The sequence below is a fragment of the Nothobranchius furzeri genome, chromosome 10 (genome assembly GCF_043380555.1).
Source record: "Nothobranchius furzeri strain GRZ-AD chromosome 10, NfurGRZ-RIMD1, whole genome shotgun sequence".
In the NCBI taxonomy this organism is placed as follows: Eukaryota; Metazoa; Chordata; class Actinopteri; order Cyprinodontiformes; family Nothobranchiidae; genus Nothobranchius; species Nothobranchius furzeri.
In genome coordinates, this window is record NC_091750.1 from 65,407,713 (window position 1) to 65,424,093 (window position 16,381).

At 47.2% G+C, this 16,381-nt stretch overlaps 2 protein-coding genes across 2 annotated transcripts; one reads left to right on the forward strand and one right to left on the reverse strand.

Moving 5' to 3' along the window:
- The first annotated feature begins 31 nt into the window (after positions 1 to 31).
- Positions 32 to 6,052, forward strand: nle1 (notchless homolog 1 (Drosophila)). Its single transcript, XM_015961720.3, has 13 exons — positions 32 to 179; positions 758 to 920; positions 1,057 to 1,277; positions 1,403 to 1,482; positions 1,570 to 1,646; positions 1,729 to 1,826; positions 1,930 to 2,122; positions 2,204 to 2,339; positions 2,420 to 2,466; positions 2,553 to 2,755; positions 2,857 to 3,016; positions 3,089 to 3,159; positions 3,240 to 6,052. The coding sequence occupies exons 2-13, from the start codon at positions 783 to 785 to the stop codon at positions 3,250 to 3,252; spliced, it is 1,437 nt and encodes a 478-aa protein (XP_015817206.1). The 5' UTR covers positions 32 to 179; positions 758 to 782; the 3' UTR covers positions 3,253 to 6,052.
- slc25a1a (solute carrier family 25 member 1a) lies at positions 6,045 to 14,906 on the reverse strand. Its single transcript, XM_015961721.3, has 9 exons — positions 14,563 to 14,906; positions 14,156 to 14,263; positions 13,968 to 14,067; positions 8,696 to 8,834; positions 8,534 to 8,618; positions 8,351 to 8,455; positions 8,138 to 8,253; positions 6,601 to 6,674; positions 6,045 to 6,528 (listed from the first exon to the last, which is right to left on the reverse strand). Exons 1-9 carry the CDS (start codon positions 14,774 to 14,776, stop codon positions 6,414 to 6,416), a joined length of 1,056 nt encoding a protein of 351 aa, XP_015817207.3. The 5' UTR covers positions 14,777 to 14,906; the 3' UTR covers positions 6,045 to 6,413.
- Between the last annotated feature and the right edge of the window lie 1,475 nt (positions 14,907 to 16,381).

Genomic DNA, 16,381 nt, shown 5'->3' on the forward strand with positions numbered 1-16,381 from the left:
CAGAAATACTACTGGAGTGGAGATGATTGTGACCGATTGTGACGAAAGAGTTCAACACTTGCCCATAATCCTTTGCGCGAACGCCGCTTTGAATGGATTTTTTCCTGGCGTGTTTACGTTGTCGTAAGGCTCTTTGGCAGAGTACACGTGTGAGGCTTATGTCCCCTGCTAAGCTAAAGGTAAATGTTAAAGTCGTTTGTTTTTGGCTGCCTGTCGGTTGAAATATAAATAACACGGAAATGGTATAAACAAGAGTACGTTATTGTCCTGTTCTTCAGTTGGTGCTAACAGGATTTGAAGACGTTTAAAATGCTAGCTTATAGCATGCTAGCAGAGTTAGCTGTAGTGATGGCGAAAGAATGCTGTCACATTATGATCAATTTTAGTATATTTGTTTCTGATTTATCGTTTGAAATATTATTTAATCACACACACACACATATATATATATATATATATATATATATATATATATATATATATATATATCCGGTTGTTATTTTAAGTTTGTGATTGAGTCAACGTTAGCTAATGTGCTAGCTATAATGAAAGTTGGCTAAAGCTGAGAGCTGACAGTAACACCCTGCAGAAATCGACACTTCTAGCAGGAATTGAAGTAATAAGCACGTTGTTTCGGCGAATTGTATGTACTTATTTATTTGTTTACTGTCTGTTTAGTGTGTGATGCAGACCCAACCCCTCTGCTAGAGATTAGCATCTGCTGATGTGTCTGACATGGCTGCTTTTACTCTCTCAGGTTTGGATCAGAATTAAACAGAAACATGACAAGTGAGGACACTGAGAGGCTGTTGATCCAGTTTCAGGACGAGAATGGGGAAGTTCTGGGCTCACCCTTTGATGTGCCTTTGGACATCACTCCTGACAAACTTCAACTTGTGTGCAATGCCTTGCTGCAGAAGGTGCCTTAACACTACTTGCTGATGGGGAAAAAGTTAGAGCTATGCTAAAACAATGTTCACTAGGGAAAGGTTCAGTTATTCAGATGAATCAGAAGTTTGAACTTTAATTTAATGTTTCTCCCATCATCCACTGCAGGATGAGCCTGTATCTCTGGCTTTTTTTGTGCACGGAGAAGCAGAGGTAGTGTCCACGCTGCGGTCCTGTGTTAGGACTCTTGGAGCCGAGACAGAACAAGTTCTGCCGGTGGTGTACCAGCCTCAGGCTGTGTTCAAAGTTCGGGCTGTGACCCGCTGTACCAGTACGCTACAGGGACACACAGAGGCTGTCATTTCTACTGCCTTCAGCCCCACTGGCAAGTGAGTAACTCTAAAACACAGTGAATAACTTCTAGCTATTGTTTTGTTATTTGCCAGCAATCATTGTGGTTTAAAGGGGGAGATAAACACAGGTGCATATTTATTTTTATCTGTGTTATCTTCAGACATCTGGCCAGCGGCTCGGGTGACACCACAGTGCGCTTCTGGGACTTGATGACTGAGACGCCCCTCTTCACAGCCAGAGGTATAGAATCACTTCAACTGCACATCAAGATACATTTAATTAATGATTTAAGATTTGTCTCATCTGTGATTTGTCTACTCTGTTCAGGACACACACATTGGGTGCTGAGCATCGTCTGGTCGCCTGATGGAAAGAAGCTTGCTTCAGGCTGCAAAAACAGTCAGGTGTGTTTAAGTCACACCTGAGTTGTGATATAGGTTTCCTTATAGATGAATTCTACATGTTAATATTTTTGTTTGTCTTCAGATCTGTCTGTGGGATCCAGTGACGGGGACACAGATTGGGAAGACTTTGACGGGGCACACCAAGTGGATCACTTGGCTCTGTTGGGAACCTCTCCACCTGTGAGCATTCGTTATCTCCCTTCTGGTATTTTTCCAGAGATCCCCATTTGTGTCAATGCATTGTCTGGGTTTGAGTCCAACAATAGTTCCTTTTCTCCTACAGCAATCCAGAGTGCCGCTTCTTAGCCAGCAGCTCCAAGGATGGCTCCATACGCATCTGGGACACCATCCTGGGTCGCTGTGAGAAGATCTTGACTGGACACACTCAGTCGGTCACGTGTGTCAAATGGGGAGGAGATGGACTTCTTTACACCTCTTCCCAGGACCGAACCGTTAAAGTGTGGCGAGCCAAAGATGTAAGCACGTCCCGGGGGTTTGAGTTCTCGACAAGTGGCGGCAAGAGACCAAACGTTTTAAAATCCCTCTGCTGATTTCAGGGCGTCCAGTGCAGGACCCTGCAGGGCCACGCCCACTGGGTCAACACCCTGGCCCTCAGCACGGACTACGTCCTGCGCACTGGAGCTTTTGAACCTGCGACTGCCACAGTAAACCCGCAGGATCTCACCGGATCCTGTAAGACATTTTAGTATTTAAGAAAAACCGTTTTAGATCTTCATAAAGAAATATTCCCACTTGATGTTTTCTCATTCCAGTGGAGGAGTTAAAAGAGAGGGCCTTGGAGAGATATAAAAAAGTCCGAGTGAGTACCCGTCTTGGTTAAGGAGTAGAAGTTTCCCTGAAGCGTCTTTGTGTTCTCTGCCTTTTAATTATTTTCCCATTTTGCAGGGATCTGCTCCGGAGCGCTTGGTGTCCGGCTCGGATGATTTCACATTATTCCTGTGGAATCCCGCAGAGGAGAAGAAACCTTTGGCCAGGATGACCGGCCACAGCGCCCTGGTCAACGAAGTGCTCTTCTCCCCAGACACCCGATTGCTCGCTTCCGCCTCTTTCGATAAGTCCATTAAGATCTGGGATGGACGTACTGGAAAGTAGGTGGATTGATGGAATCCTAAACTCATCTGTGTAATTCTGCATCTGTCCAGAGGGTGGAGGTGTAACACTTCATGTGAATCGTTCTGCTCACCCACAGGTACCTGACATCTCTGCGTGGTCATGTGGGATCTGTGTATCAGGTGGCGTGGTCGGCGGACAGCAGGCTGCTGGTCAGCGGCAGCAGCGACAGCACGCTCAAGGTGTGGGACGTGAAGACCGGGAAGCTCAACATGGACCTCCCGGGCCACGCCGACGAGGCAAGCAGCAGAATCTCATCATGGCCTCTTCTTTATAAACTCATATTTACACGTTTCACTTTGTGTTTGTAGGTTTATGCCGTGGACTGGAGTCCTGATGGACAAAGGGTGGCCAGTGGTGGGAAAGACAAGTGTCTCAGAATGTGAGTGGGATGATTTTCAGATTATTGTCACTAATTGTTTAAAGTCACACCTAAACCTTTTAACTTGTTTATGTTTCCAGATGGAGAAGATAGCCAAATGCGTCCGTTTGCCACTGCTTCAGAAGAAAATACATCTTCTAGTGTCTATAGACCCGGCAGCTGGAGCCACAAGTGGCCTGACTCTCTCGTCCTCCGTTTGTCTCTAATGTGGAGACATCTGAGTCAGTCACAACACAGCAGCAACGCAAGGCTGTACAGTCGGACTCGGGTCATTTACTGAACCTAACTTAATGCACACCAAAGATCAGCTTGATGTGCTGTGATTAAATCATATCCTTAGACTGCTGATGGATTTTCCCTCTGTGGTTAAAAACTAGGGGAAAAAAACTATTTCAGCAGAGAATCACGTTTATTATTTCATCAACATCAGACGTTACCAGTTAAATAGGGAAATCCTGCGCTGTGAGGAGACAGGTGGGCAGGTTTAGCTAACAGGTGGGAGTGGTAATGCCTTCCTCCAGCCTTTAATCTCTTCTGCCGTGCTTTCAGCCGAGCTGCATACATAGAGCTGTTCTAGTCATGTCCCACATTGGGATAACCACGTTTACTGTCCCAGTTGCATGCATTTAGGTGCTAATAAATGTTTATCACCTCTCGGATTTCACTTCACAGTTCATTGTCTGTGGCACCAATGTTGTTTTATACAACAGGTGTTACGCTGCACAAATTAGGGGAGAAATCTCCATGTAAAACTGCTTAAACGTGCATTTTAAACATGGGTTTGGGTTAAGAGCCACCGTGGAAGGTCCAAAGAGTCGCTTGTGGCTCCACGGCCCCAGGTTGCAGACTCCTGCTCTATCTGAACACAGGCTCACAGATTTTCTCTGATAATCACATTTATTATTATCATGTACATCAAACTTATGTGACTGATATATTTTGGTTTTCCTTCCACACAAAGGAAAACTTAAATCTGCCCAAGAGGATCCAATGTCGACAGTAAGCATTGTTGTCGGCTTTAGTGTGCGTGTGTGTGTAAAGCTGCAGAATATCAGTGAAATCTCCATGACAACTGATGACGATGCTCAAGTATAGAAGGACTCTGACATGTTAAAGAGCAAGTCACCTCCTACCAGAGTATTACTCCACTCCCACTTCCTGTTTGAAAAATGCAACAAATGCCGTTGCTTAGCTGACCAAGAGGGCGGAGCCGCTAACAAATACACACACACGTGATTGATGAACACCTGACCTTTAAAGATCATGTTGCTTCTGTTGCCCGTTCATGCCACTTCGTGCTGTATAACTTACGAAAGATCAGACCATACCTAACACAACATGCCACCCAGCTCCTGGTGCAATCTACAGTCATCTCCCGCCTCGATTACTGCAATTCCCTTCTAACTGGTCTTCCAGCCTGTACTGTGAGACCTCTTCAAATGGTCCCAAACGCAGTGGCGCGTCTGGTCTTCAGTCAGCCTAAAAGAGCACACGTCACCCCTCTGTTCATGGAGCTCCACTGGCTACCGCTAGCAGCACGCATCAAATTCAAATTGCTAACACTAGCATACAAAGTCCGAGATGGTACGGCTCCCATCTACCTGAATCCTCTTGCAAAGGCTTACATCTCGGCCCGGCCGCTCCGGTCATCACAGGATCGTCGGCTAGCAGTGCCTACACCACGCTCAGGACAATCCACTCTTCTCATGCTTCCTTCCACAAATGGGGAATGACCTACCAAGAACTACAAGAACAGGGACTTCCTTTTCGACTTAAGAAACTCCTGAAGACCCTGCTCTTCAGAGAGCATCTTCTAAACTAGCACCCTCCCTGCACCTGTCCCCCCTCTCTACTGTCCACTCCTTGCTCCCTCCTCTTCATGATTCATCATGCTGCCTCACCGCCACCTACGACTGGAAATTGTTGTTGTTAGCCTCAAGGGCAACGTGCCGATTATAACTTGTAAGTCGCTTTGGACAAAAGCGTCTGCTAAATACATAAACATACACACACACAGACTCACAACAACATTGTGACATCATACGGTACAAGCTAATGCTCTAGGGTACCTCTTAACCAATTGCGATGGCGGATTTAAATTCAAATGAGTTTTTACCTGACAACAGCACAGCACAGACAGTTTTAGGCAGAAAATTAAAATTTTAACTAAAATGCACTGTAGTGCAAAACTATTGACTACACGTGTCTGCAGCACGATTAGACACACATTTATATAGTTTATCAGTTAAAAAAAGTTGATTTGGGGGTGACTTGCTCTTTAAGTCATTCGCTGCCAGCCGTTTCCTGACTGTTAAAGCCCTTCGCTGCCAGCACTTGAGTCACAGAACGTTGCGTGCTAGGATGATGTCGACACCAAAACAAAGAGGAGACTCACCTCTTACATCAGGAAGAATCAGCGCGTTTTGAGCGTTATCTGTTCTTTCACAATCCGCTGTTGAATTGTGATCGGCAGAAGCTTTTCCGGTTCGCGCCTCACTTTTTTTTACAGCAGCGGCCCAAAACGATCTCCTAACACATGGATTTTCTGCTTCCTGATCATGTGATGTGTGACGTATGCAGGTGAAGGTCGGCTTTAGAGCTGAGATGTTCTCAAGGTGCGGGGGCTCGTTCCAATGCCCACACAGTAAAAAAATGCAAATGACGACTTTAGTTGTCATTGGCAGTGAATGAGTTAAGGTCCAATGCTGATGTGTGGGAAAATGAAAGTATATTTGAAAAATGAACGTTATAAGCTGTGTAGTTGCTGAACAAAAACGGGTCATGTTTTGATGCATTAAAAATAAAATGTGTTGAAGATGTGTTACAAACATTCTTTGCATTTAGGGGTTTTAAAGGAATATTTCAAACAAAAATAAAAGCACCCGTCTCATTATGTCCCTTTTATTTACTAGTTTTTCCATATTTAAGCTTTGGGGTACAGTAAAACTGCTATTTAATTCAAGAATTCATCTGAAGAAGTTCTGTTATGTCAGCAATGTTTTATGACTTTGCTTCTCTGCCCTTCAAAATAAAAGCATCCTATCTTGTCTGATATCCTTACAGAAAAATAGGAAAATCGGTCCTTCTCTTCATCTTCACTGTGTTAAATCACGGTACGTTATCTAACAGTGTGGACACCGGTCAAGATGACATGTCATCTGGTCAGAGATGTAGACAGCTAGGATGAGCTAGAATAGAGGTGTTGAGTTGTGCGTAGCGTGAGGCACTGATGTGTGCTTCCTCCCTCGCAGCTTTTACTGCGTCTTCCACACGCCGTTCAGCAATTTGACCACCTCCTCGTAAATGACGAAGACTATGGCCACGTCCAGGCAAACACGGCCAAGTCTAGGGACCGTGCCCTTGTAGAACCTGCAGGAGGAATGAAGATGAGGATGGATGGAAAATCAAATCTGTAAAGGAGCAGGATGTGGATTTACTCACGCCTGTGGTCCTTCGTGTTTTAAGATCTGGAAGGCACAGTCCAGTGTGTTTTTGTAACGATGAGCATCTAAACCCTGAGAAATGAAAAAAAAAGTATACGGTCTAACTTAACAGGAATGCACATCACCCACCAACCTTTATGTCGGTGTAGGCAGACATGAATACATAGACGCGCATTGGGCGCTTAAGAGTTTAACGGCATCGCCGCTGCCATGTTGAATGTGTTTCTCACCCTCCAGAGTCAACGCAGACCGAGCAACTAGGCCTGTTTTTTGTGCACCAGCCATTGTACTGAAAACTGATCACGTGGGATTACTATTGACTTTCCTAGCCAACCTGTTGGGATTTTATGTTTTCTTCATTGTATTTAATTGCATCTATAGTTTAACTATCATACCATGTGTCTGATTTTGTGAAAAATCATAATAAATGTGTTTTTTTAGCCGGTCACTACGACAGCTCCCATAAGCAGTGCCATTCCGCATTGCACCTATTTATATGATACCTGTGGGTGTAGGTACCAGACGTGCTCAGGGCACGGCGCCTGCTGATGATGTCACACAAGGGCAATGTCACCCAAATCTATTACATCAGCTAAGCACTAATAGACTCTACCAGCAGAGCGGCTCACAAAAATAAATTAATTTTTGCATTATTTAAATAATGAACACCCTTTGCTGTTTGTGTAAGTGTTAAACTCTGTATACTTAATTTGTTTTGTTGTTTACTTGATATTTGTTCAATAGCTGTTTAAAATATCGTCCCATTTCATAAGAATCTCTTTAAACATTTTTCTCACGTAAGCAAATTCATTCAAGTATATATACAATTATATGTGTAGTGTGCAGTCTTGGATTATTTATTGGAACAAATATCAGATACAAAGGCATTGATCAATTTCTCTGTAAAAGTCGTCCAGGTTTCCTACGAAGGAGAACTACAGCCAGCAAAAACTACAATCCCGAGCAGACCCGGCTACCTGAACACATTGCATGCCATTGTAACTTGTGCAATTTGTCCGGACGAAACCAATTTTTCCTCGTCAACGTGCTAACCTAACTTTGGGAAAATTCCTCCATGTCAACGTTCCAACGTGATACCGTAATTTGTCCGGAGCAACCAAATTCTTCTATCTCCAGGGCTCCAAACTCGCATTGACACCCCACCGCCACCGCTCTTACAGACCACGGTGTTACCCCCATGTAATATTGTAACGGTTGGCAGCCCTGTATCTCAACGTAATTTGTCCGCGCCAATCATAATCTCCTACACCAAAAATGCCAACATCCAGCCAATAGTGTAGTGTGATGTCATCAGCAGGTGCAGGGCCGCAAACAGATATGGTACCTACTTCGGAGTTTCAAAATAAAATCTCATGTAAGATCAAAGGCTCTTGCGCAATCTATTAGCAATGGATCAACTCCTAAATCTAATAGTTTGTAGTCAAACAGTAATTACTTCCTGATAGTTTCAGTAAAATCCATCTGGTTGTGAGGTGTTTTCCTCACAGACAAAAAAAAATTGGCATCATTCTTACCTGCATCCTGGTCTTAACAACATCTAAAGGCGTATTTCCGAAAACGCTGGCGGCTCCTGCTGTTGCTCCAAACATCGCTGTGACGATTGGGTGCATTTCTCTTCTGGGATCATCACCTGAGGTGAAAAAAGGCAAATGGTTGCACAAAAGAACAGAAAGACATAAAACGAATATTAATCAGCTAATCCCATAAGGATGTTTCCGGTTTCTCACCTTTGTACCAATTTCGCAAAGAGGTCATAACATAGAACCGGATGGCCTGATTGCTTCCTTGTTTCAGTACCGTTGGTGTCAGGCCTTGATAAGTCCCCCTCAAACCTACATCAGTTAAAACATTTCAGAATTCCACAAATATCCATATAAATTCCAGCAGAAGCAGTTTTCCTGCTCTCTTACCTTGTTCTCTGACAATCTCACTCACTCCATGGAAGAAGCCTCTATAGCGAGGTCGGAGGGAACACTGGTCATGGATCAGCTTCACCTGGGAGACGTGGAGAAGTTTTATGTTTTTACGGAATGTGTTTGGCTCACAGCGAGGAGGAGAAAAGTGCAACTGACCTTTAGTGTCTCCATGGGGCAGACGATCAACACGGCCTCGGCTACCCCAGCTCCTAAACCACACACGAGGCTCCTTGTGTTGTTGAGCCGACCCGTGTGATCACGCATCGGGTTGCTGAGTATTTCAAATGTACCGAACCTGGGAGAACCAATTTGAATATAAGTAGTATTCTAAGTACACTTTATAATGGTTCAATATTTGCCACTACTTACAAAATGGGTTATTGTCAATTTCTTTCTGTTCGTTTTCAAATGTCCAGTTTCTTCTAGTTAATGTTAAATGTTTATTTAAGTTAAGTTTGATGCTGCCCTTTGTCACCGATTCTGTTCATAACCTTTATGGACAGGATTTCTAGGCTCAGCCAAGGTGTGGAGGGCATCCGTTTTGGTGGCCTGAGGATCAGGTCTCTGCTTTTTGCAGATGATGTGGTCCTGTTGGCTTCATCAGAACGTGATCTTCAGCTTTCGCTGGAGCGGTTCACAGCCGAGTGTGAAGCGGCTGGGATGAGGATCAGCACCTCTAAATCTGAGATCATGGTCTTGATTCGGAAAAGGGTAGAATGCCTTCTCTGGGTCAGGGATGAGGTCCTGCCCCAAGTGGAGTTTAAGTATCTCGGGGTCTTGTTCACGAGTGAGGGAAAACTGGAGCGTGAGATCGATAGGCGGATTGGTGCTGCATCTGCAGTGATGTGGGTGTTGTACCGGTCTGTCGGGGGTGAAGAGAGAGCTGAGTCAGAAGGCGAAGCTCTCGATTTACCGGTCGATCTACGTTCCTACCCTCACCTATGGTCATGAGCTTTGGGTAGTGACCGAAAGAACGAGATCACGGATACAAGCGGCCAAAATGAGTTTTCTCCAAAGAGTGGCTGGGCTCTCCCTTAGAGATAGGGTGAGAAGCTCGGTCATTCGGGAGGGGCTCGGAGTAGACCCGATGCTCCTCCACATTGAGAGGAGCCAGTTGAGGTGGCTCGGGCATCTGGTCAGGGTGCCTCCTGGACGCCTTTCTGGTGAGGTTTTCTGGGCACGTCCAACCGGGAGGAGACCTAAAGGTAGACCCAGGACACGGTGGGGGTGGGGGGTGGGGGGGGTGGGGACTATGTCTCTCACCTGGTCAGGGAAAGTCTTGGGTTTTCTCCGGAGGAGCTGGCCCAAGTGACTAGGGAGAGGGAAGTCTGGGCCTCTCGCCTTAGGCTACTGCCCCCACGACCCGACTCCGGATAAGCGGATGAAAATGGACGGATGGATGGATGGATGAAAAAAAAAATGGATTGGACAGAAAAGGATAAAAGAAAATACGCATTGCACATCAGTCAATGTTTGCCTTGACAAGGTTCGAGAAAGAGGGAGCACTTCGTCGTCTTCGTCTTCCTCCGCTTATCCGGGTCCGGGTCGCGGGGGCAGCATCCCAACTAGGGAGCTCCAGGCCGTCCTCTCCCCGGCCTTGTCCACCAGCTCCTCCGGCAGGACCCCAAGGCGTTCCCGGACCAGATTGGAGATGTAACCTCTCCAACGTGTCCTGGGTCGACCCGGGGGCCTTCTGCCGGCAGGACATGCCCGAAACACCTCCCCGGGGAGGCGTCCAGGAGGCATCCTGACCAGATGCCCAAACCACCTCAACTGGCTCCTTTCGATCCGGAGGAGCAGCGGTTCTACTCCGAGTCCCTCCCGAATGTCCGAGCTCCTCACCCTGTCTCTAAGGCTGAGCCCGGCCACCCTACGGAGGAAACTCATTTCGGCCGCTTGTATCCGCGATCTCGTTCTTTCGGTCATTACCCAAAGCTCATGACCATAGGTGAGGATTGGGACGTAGATCGACCGGTAAATCGAGAGCCTGGCTTTCTGGCTCAGCTCCCTCTTCCCCACGACAGATCGGCTCAGCGTCCGCATCACTGCAGACGCCGAACCAATCCGCCTGTCGATCTCCCGATCCCTCCTACCCTCACTCGTGAACAAGACCCCGAGATACTTAAACTCCTCCACTTGAGGTAGGACCTCTCCCCCGACCCGGAGGTGGCAAGCCACCCTTTTCCGGTCGAGAACCATGGTCTCAGATTTGGAGGTGCTGATCCTCATCCCAGCCGCTTCACATTCGGCCACAAACCTACCCAGCAAGAGCTGAAGGTCAGAGCTGGATGAAGCTAGGAGGACCACATCATCCGCAAAAAGCAGAGACGAGATTCTCCTGCCACCAAACTCGACACACTCCACACCACGGCTGCGTCTAGAAATTCTGTCCATAAAAGTGATGAACAGAACCGGTGACAAAGGGCAGCCCTGGCGGAGTCCAACCCTCACTGGGAACAGGTCCGACTTACTACCGGCTATGCGGACCAAACTCACGCTCCTCTGGTAAAGGGACTGAATGGCCCTTAACAGAAAGCCACCCACCCCATACTCCTGGAGCGTCCCCCACAGGGTGCCCCTGGGGACACGGTCATAAGCCTTCTCCAAATCCACAAAGCACATGTGGATTGGTTGGGCAAACTCCCATGCCCCCTCCATCACCCTTGCAAGGGTATAGAGCTGGTCCACAGTTCCACGGCCAGGACGAAAACCACATTGCTCCTCCTCTATCTGAGATTCAACTATCGATCGGACCCTCCTCTCCAGTACCTTGGAGTAGACCTTTCCAGGGAGGCTGAGGAGTGTGATCCCCCTATAGTTGGAACACACCCTCAGGTCACCCTTCTTAAAGATGGGGACCACCACCCCGGTCTGCCACTCCCTAGGAACTGCCCCCGATGACCACGCAATGTTGTAGAGACGTGTCAACCATGACAGCCCTACAACATCCATAGCCTTGAGATACCCAGGACGAACCTCATCCGCCCCCGGGGCTCCGCCGCTGTGTAGTTGTTTGACTACCTCAGCAACTTCTGCCCCCGAGATCGGACAGTCCATCCCCAGGCCTCCCAGCTCTGGTTCCTCCTCGGAATGCGCATTGGTGGGATTGAGGAGCTCCTCAAAGTATTCCTTCCACGGTCCGACTATAGCCTCAGTTGACGTCAGCAGCTCCCCATCCCCACTGTAAACAGTGTGAGCGAGTTGCTGCCTTCCTCTCCTGAGGCGCCGGACAGTTTGCCAGAACCTCTTTGGAGCCGATCGATAGTCTTTCTCCATGGCCTCACCAAACTCCTCCCACGCCCGAGATTTTGCCTCGGCAACTGCCACTGCTGCACCCCGCTTGGCTATCCGGTACCTGTCTGCTGCCTCCGGAGACCCACAGACCAGCCACGCCCTGTAGGCCTCCTTCTTCAGCCTGACGGCTCCCCGAACCTCTGGTGTCCACCAGCGGGTACGGGGGTTGCCACCACGACTGGCACCGGCCACCTTACAACCACAGCTAGCAACAGCCGCCTCGACAATCGCAGAGTGGAACAAGGCCCACTCGGACTCAATGTCCCCCACTGCTCTCGGGACGTGGTCAAAGCTCTGCCGGAGGTGGGAGTTGAAGACCGTCTTGACAGGTTCTTCTGCCAGGCGTTCCCAGCAGACCCTCACTATGCGTTTGGGTCTGCCAGGTCCACGCGGCATGTTCCCTTGCCATCTGATCCAACTCACCACCAGGTGGTGATCAGTTGACAGCTCCACCCTTCTCTTCACTCGGGTGTCCAAAACATACGGCCGCAGGTCAGATGATACGACTACAAAATCTATCATCGACCTGTGACCTAGGCTGCCCTGGTACCAAGTGTACCGGTGGGCATCCTTATGTTCGAACATGGTGTTCGTTATGGCCAAACTGCGGCTTGCACAGAAGTCCAATAACAAAACACCGCTCGAGTTCTGATTAGGTGGGCCGTTCCTCCCAATCACACCCCTCCAGGTCAAGCTGTCATTGCCCACGTGAGCATTGAAGTCCCCCAGCAGGACAATGGAGTCCCCTGATGGAGCACTATCTAGCACTCGTCCCAGGGACTCCAAAAAGGGTGGGTACTCTGAACTGATATTTGGCCCATAAGCACAAACAACAGTCAGGACCCGTTCCCCGACCCGAAGGCGCAAGGAAGCTACCCTCTTGTCCCCCGGGGTAAACCCCAACACACAGGCAGAGAGTCTCGGGGCTAACAAAAAGCCAACCCCAGCCCTCCGCCTCTCACCCGGAGCAACTCCAGCAAAGTAGAGTGTCCAACCCCTCTCCAGGTCTCGGGTTCCAGAGCCAATGCAATGTGTCGAGGTGAGTCCGACTATATCTAGCCGGTACCGCTCAACCTCTGCCACAAGCTCCGGCTCCTTCCCCGCCAGCGAGGTGACGTTCCATGTCCCAAAAACTAGTTTTCTTGTCCGGGGATTGGACCGCCAAGGCTCCCGCCTTGGTCTGCCACCCGATTCGCATTGCACCGGACCCTTCATGTTCCTCCTGCGGGTGGTGGGTCCACAGTTGGACGAGCCCATGTATCCGGTTCGGGCTGGGCCCGGCCGGGCCCCATGGGCGAAAGCCCGGCCACCAGGCGCTCGCTCACGGGCCCCAACCCCAGGCCTGGCTCCAGGGTGGGACCCCGGTAACCCTCCGGGCCGGGTACTCCGACTCTTCGTTTTAACCGCCATGAAAGATCCTTCGAAGAGGGAGCACATTACCCCAATTTTAGCTTCGCTGCACTGGCTGCCTGTGGATTTTAGGGTCCAGTACAAGGGTTTTTTATTGGCTTTTAAAGCTGTACATGGCCTTGCTCCGCAGTATCCTTGTGAACTTTTAGTTGCTCACTCCCCGTCTCGGTCACTGAGGTCAGTCGACCAGTTTCTCCTGGAGGTGCCGAGAACAAAGAGAAAGCTCAGGGGTGATAGAGCTTTCTCAGTAGCAGCTCCAAGGTTGTGGAATGCACTCCCAATTCAGATTAGGATGGTTTCGTCACTGTCGGGTTTTAAATCACTTTTAAAGACTCACCAGTGTTCTCAGTTGCTTTTAATTCAGTTTGAGAATGCATCTGTTTTTAGTAGCTTTTATGTCAGTTTGATATGTTTGTTTTTATCATGTTTTTACTTTGGGATGAACTTTTTATCTTATTTTTAGGGAACTTCTGTTATTTTTGGCTTGTTAAGCACTTTGGTCGGCTTTTATGTTGTTGTAAAGTGCTTTATAAATAAAGTTGACTTGACAACCAGCATCGGTATCGGCCTCAAAAAAACGTATCGGCTTAGCTCTACCTTGAAGTGGAATTAAGGCAAATTTTAGAAAACATCTCATAAATAAATTTCATTTGAATTAGTTGCATTCAGTTGCATTAATCATGTCTGACTTAAAAGTGTCTTATTCCAGTGCCTGCATCCTCACCTTACTGCAGATTTGGGTATGGACCCATAGAGCAGCGAGCTCAGACCCCGGTACAACCCTCTGAGTCCATGATCCTGCACGGTCAGCCTCACGCAGTCACCTGTGCAAACAACATCCGCCATGAGAGGGGAACCCATGCAAGCTCAGCTCAGAGATCGGCCCTCATACAGGAAGTCCCGGTGGCCTACCAATCCCTCTGTAACGGGGCGGGTTGTGCCGCTCATCCAGCTGCAGCTGGGTCTTTACGTACTCTGTAGGAAAGGTGATGCAGATCTCTATTGCTCCTGCAATGCCTCCTGAAAAGAGAAAGGTCAAGAATTGTACCTGAATGTTCTGAGAAGAAACATTAGAAGAGAAAGAAGACAGATCTGATTAAATGAATTAAACCTTTCAGCTAGTTTACTTGACTATACAGGTGAGTATAGTGATAATATATAGAAGACACATGTGGCTGTGCCATCTAACTGCTGTAGCATCCCTGCTACTGGTTGGGAGTGTATGACCCAGTTCTGCACGGAGAGCCTTAATGGGCTGAGATTAAGCTGTGCTGTGTGTCTGCCGCTACTACATGCTTAACGTGTGTGAGGAAATCGACCTGCTAGAATAGCTTTTCCGGGGTGGGTGATTTTCCTCCCCCCGGGGGCAGCGGCCGCCAGGTTCCTCCTAGCCGCATCTAGCATCCGATGCACGGGCGGAGAGCCCAGCTCCGCGGCCAGACGCTGCTGCTGTTGATGGAGGTTGTTCCTCCGGGCTGAGCAGCTCTCACACGGACCCTCACAGACCGAAAACGGCTTGAGCAGCGACGACATTTTCGCGTTCGGTAGCTCCGCAGACCTCGGTAGTGATGGTGATCCTCGCAGACAATGTGAGATGACAACAACACAGGAGGGCGGGGCACCACCGTGGCGACGGCGGGACTGTGGTCAGCTGACAGAGCAAGCGAGCCGCTCACCATGCTGCCGTGAGATGGCAACACCCAGTCACGTGACTTGGCATGATGTCTATCCAGCCAATCAGGTAAAGGATGCTGTATTCTCAAGGTGACGTAGCAAAAATGATCCTCTGTTCACGTTTTTGTGTTTTATACTGAATCCTTTTTGTTTAATTTTTGCATATTTGGTTGTGCTAATAAAACAAGCTTTTGTTTGTTTTTACCAAAACGTGTAATGTCAACACTTTTATATTCAATAAATAAATTCAGTTGGAAATCAGTGACTGTATAAAGAGAAATAGAAGTCTGAAGTCTAGTCTTGTGTATATTATTATTATTATTAATATTATTGATGATGATGATGATGATCTTGCTCATCAACTTCCTTGCATGTTAGTGTTTCTATAATACCTGTATATTTTTGGTTCTGAATCAATTTGTGATTTTTTTCTTGAAATACACTATATAAAAAATTCTAACAATTTTAATAATATTTAAATTAATTTATCGATTACTTAAGTGTGGAATGTGTAATTCCGAGTCAACGTACATATTGGTTTACCTGATTGGTGTAAATACCAAATTGTTACAGTTTTTCTCCGTTGGTTTGGCTCATTTCTTGAAACAGAAATTACATTCTCAAAATAACACGGACAAACCTCCAAACCTCTTGGCAAATGTTCACAACAGAATGGCATTTCTCATTCATTTTATCAAACGGGAAATGCCTTAGTACATGTCTCAATTGTCTCAGTGCATCTTTGCAAATGATTAAGTACATGTAGCCTACAGTTATGCAGTTAGCCCACATTTAGCACATTTTCCAAATGAATAGATGTTGTAGATCCAAACCGATTAGTTGATTCTCAGTCTAATGATCATTCTCTCCAAAACATGTCAGCATGATTTCATTGTGTAAGTACTCGCATGCACAACTGTCTGTTCAGTTGTCAGAATTGGTCAAGAACATAATACCATGAATACCATACATGAATTTCTTTAAATATTTGATACATCGATGACAGTCATTGACAGTCAGTTGAAACTAGACTAACGAACGGGGAGTGTCACACACAGGTGTTTTCCATGATTGTGTGCTGCCAAACACAGATACTGTATATAGAGCTTGACCAGCACCGGTCCAGTCTCTGAACATGGATAGACAAGGTCAAGCAAATGGACAAGGGGAAGTTCTTCCTCAAGGAAGAGGAGGAAGAAAATGTTCATTTTCTTTTGACTTATGTATGAAACTTTCTTTGCGTGTGAATAAAAAATGGTTATAATTTCCTTGGTAGAGTGAGTGCAATCTGTGATGTCAAGCCTTGGAGGCTAGTCTTTTTGGTTATATTGTTGGTCCTCTGCCATAGTGACAAAACATCTAAACATTTTGTATGGCAGTACTCACACAATGCCAAAGGGACGATGCATTTTGAGGGCACTGACCATTCAGATTAGAAGGAAATGTAGTTTTGACACATGAGTG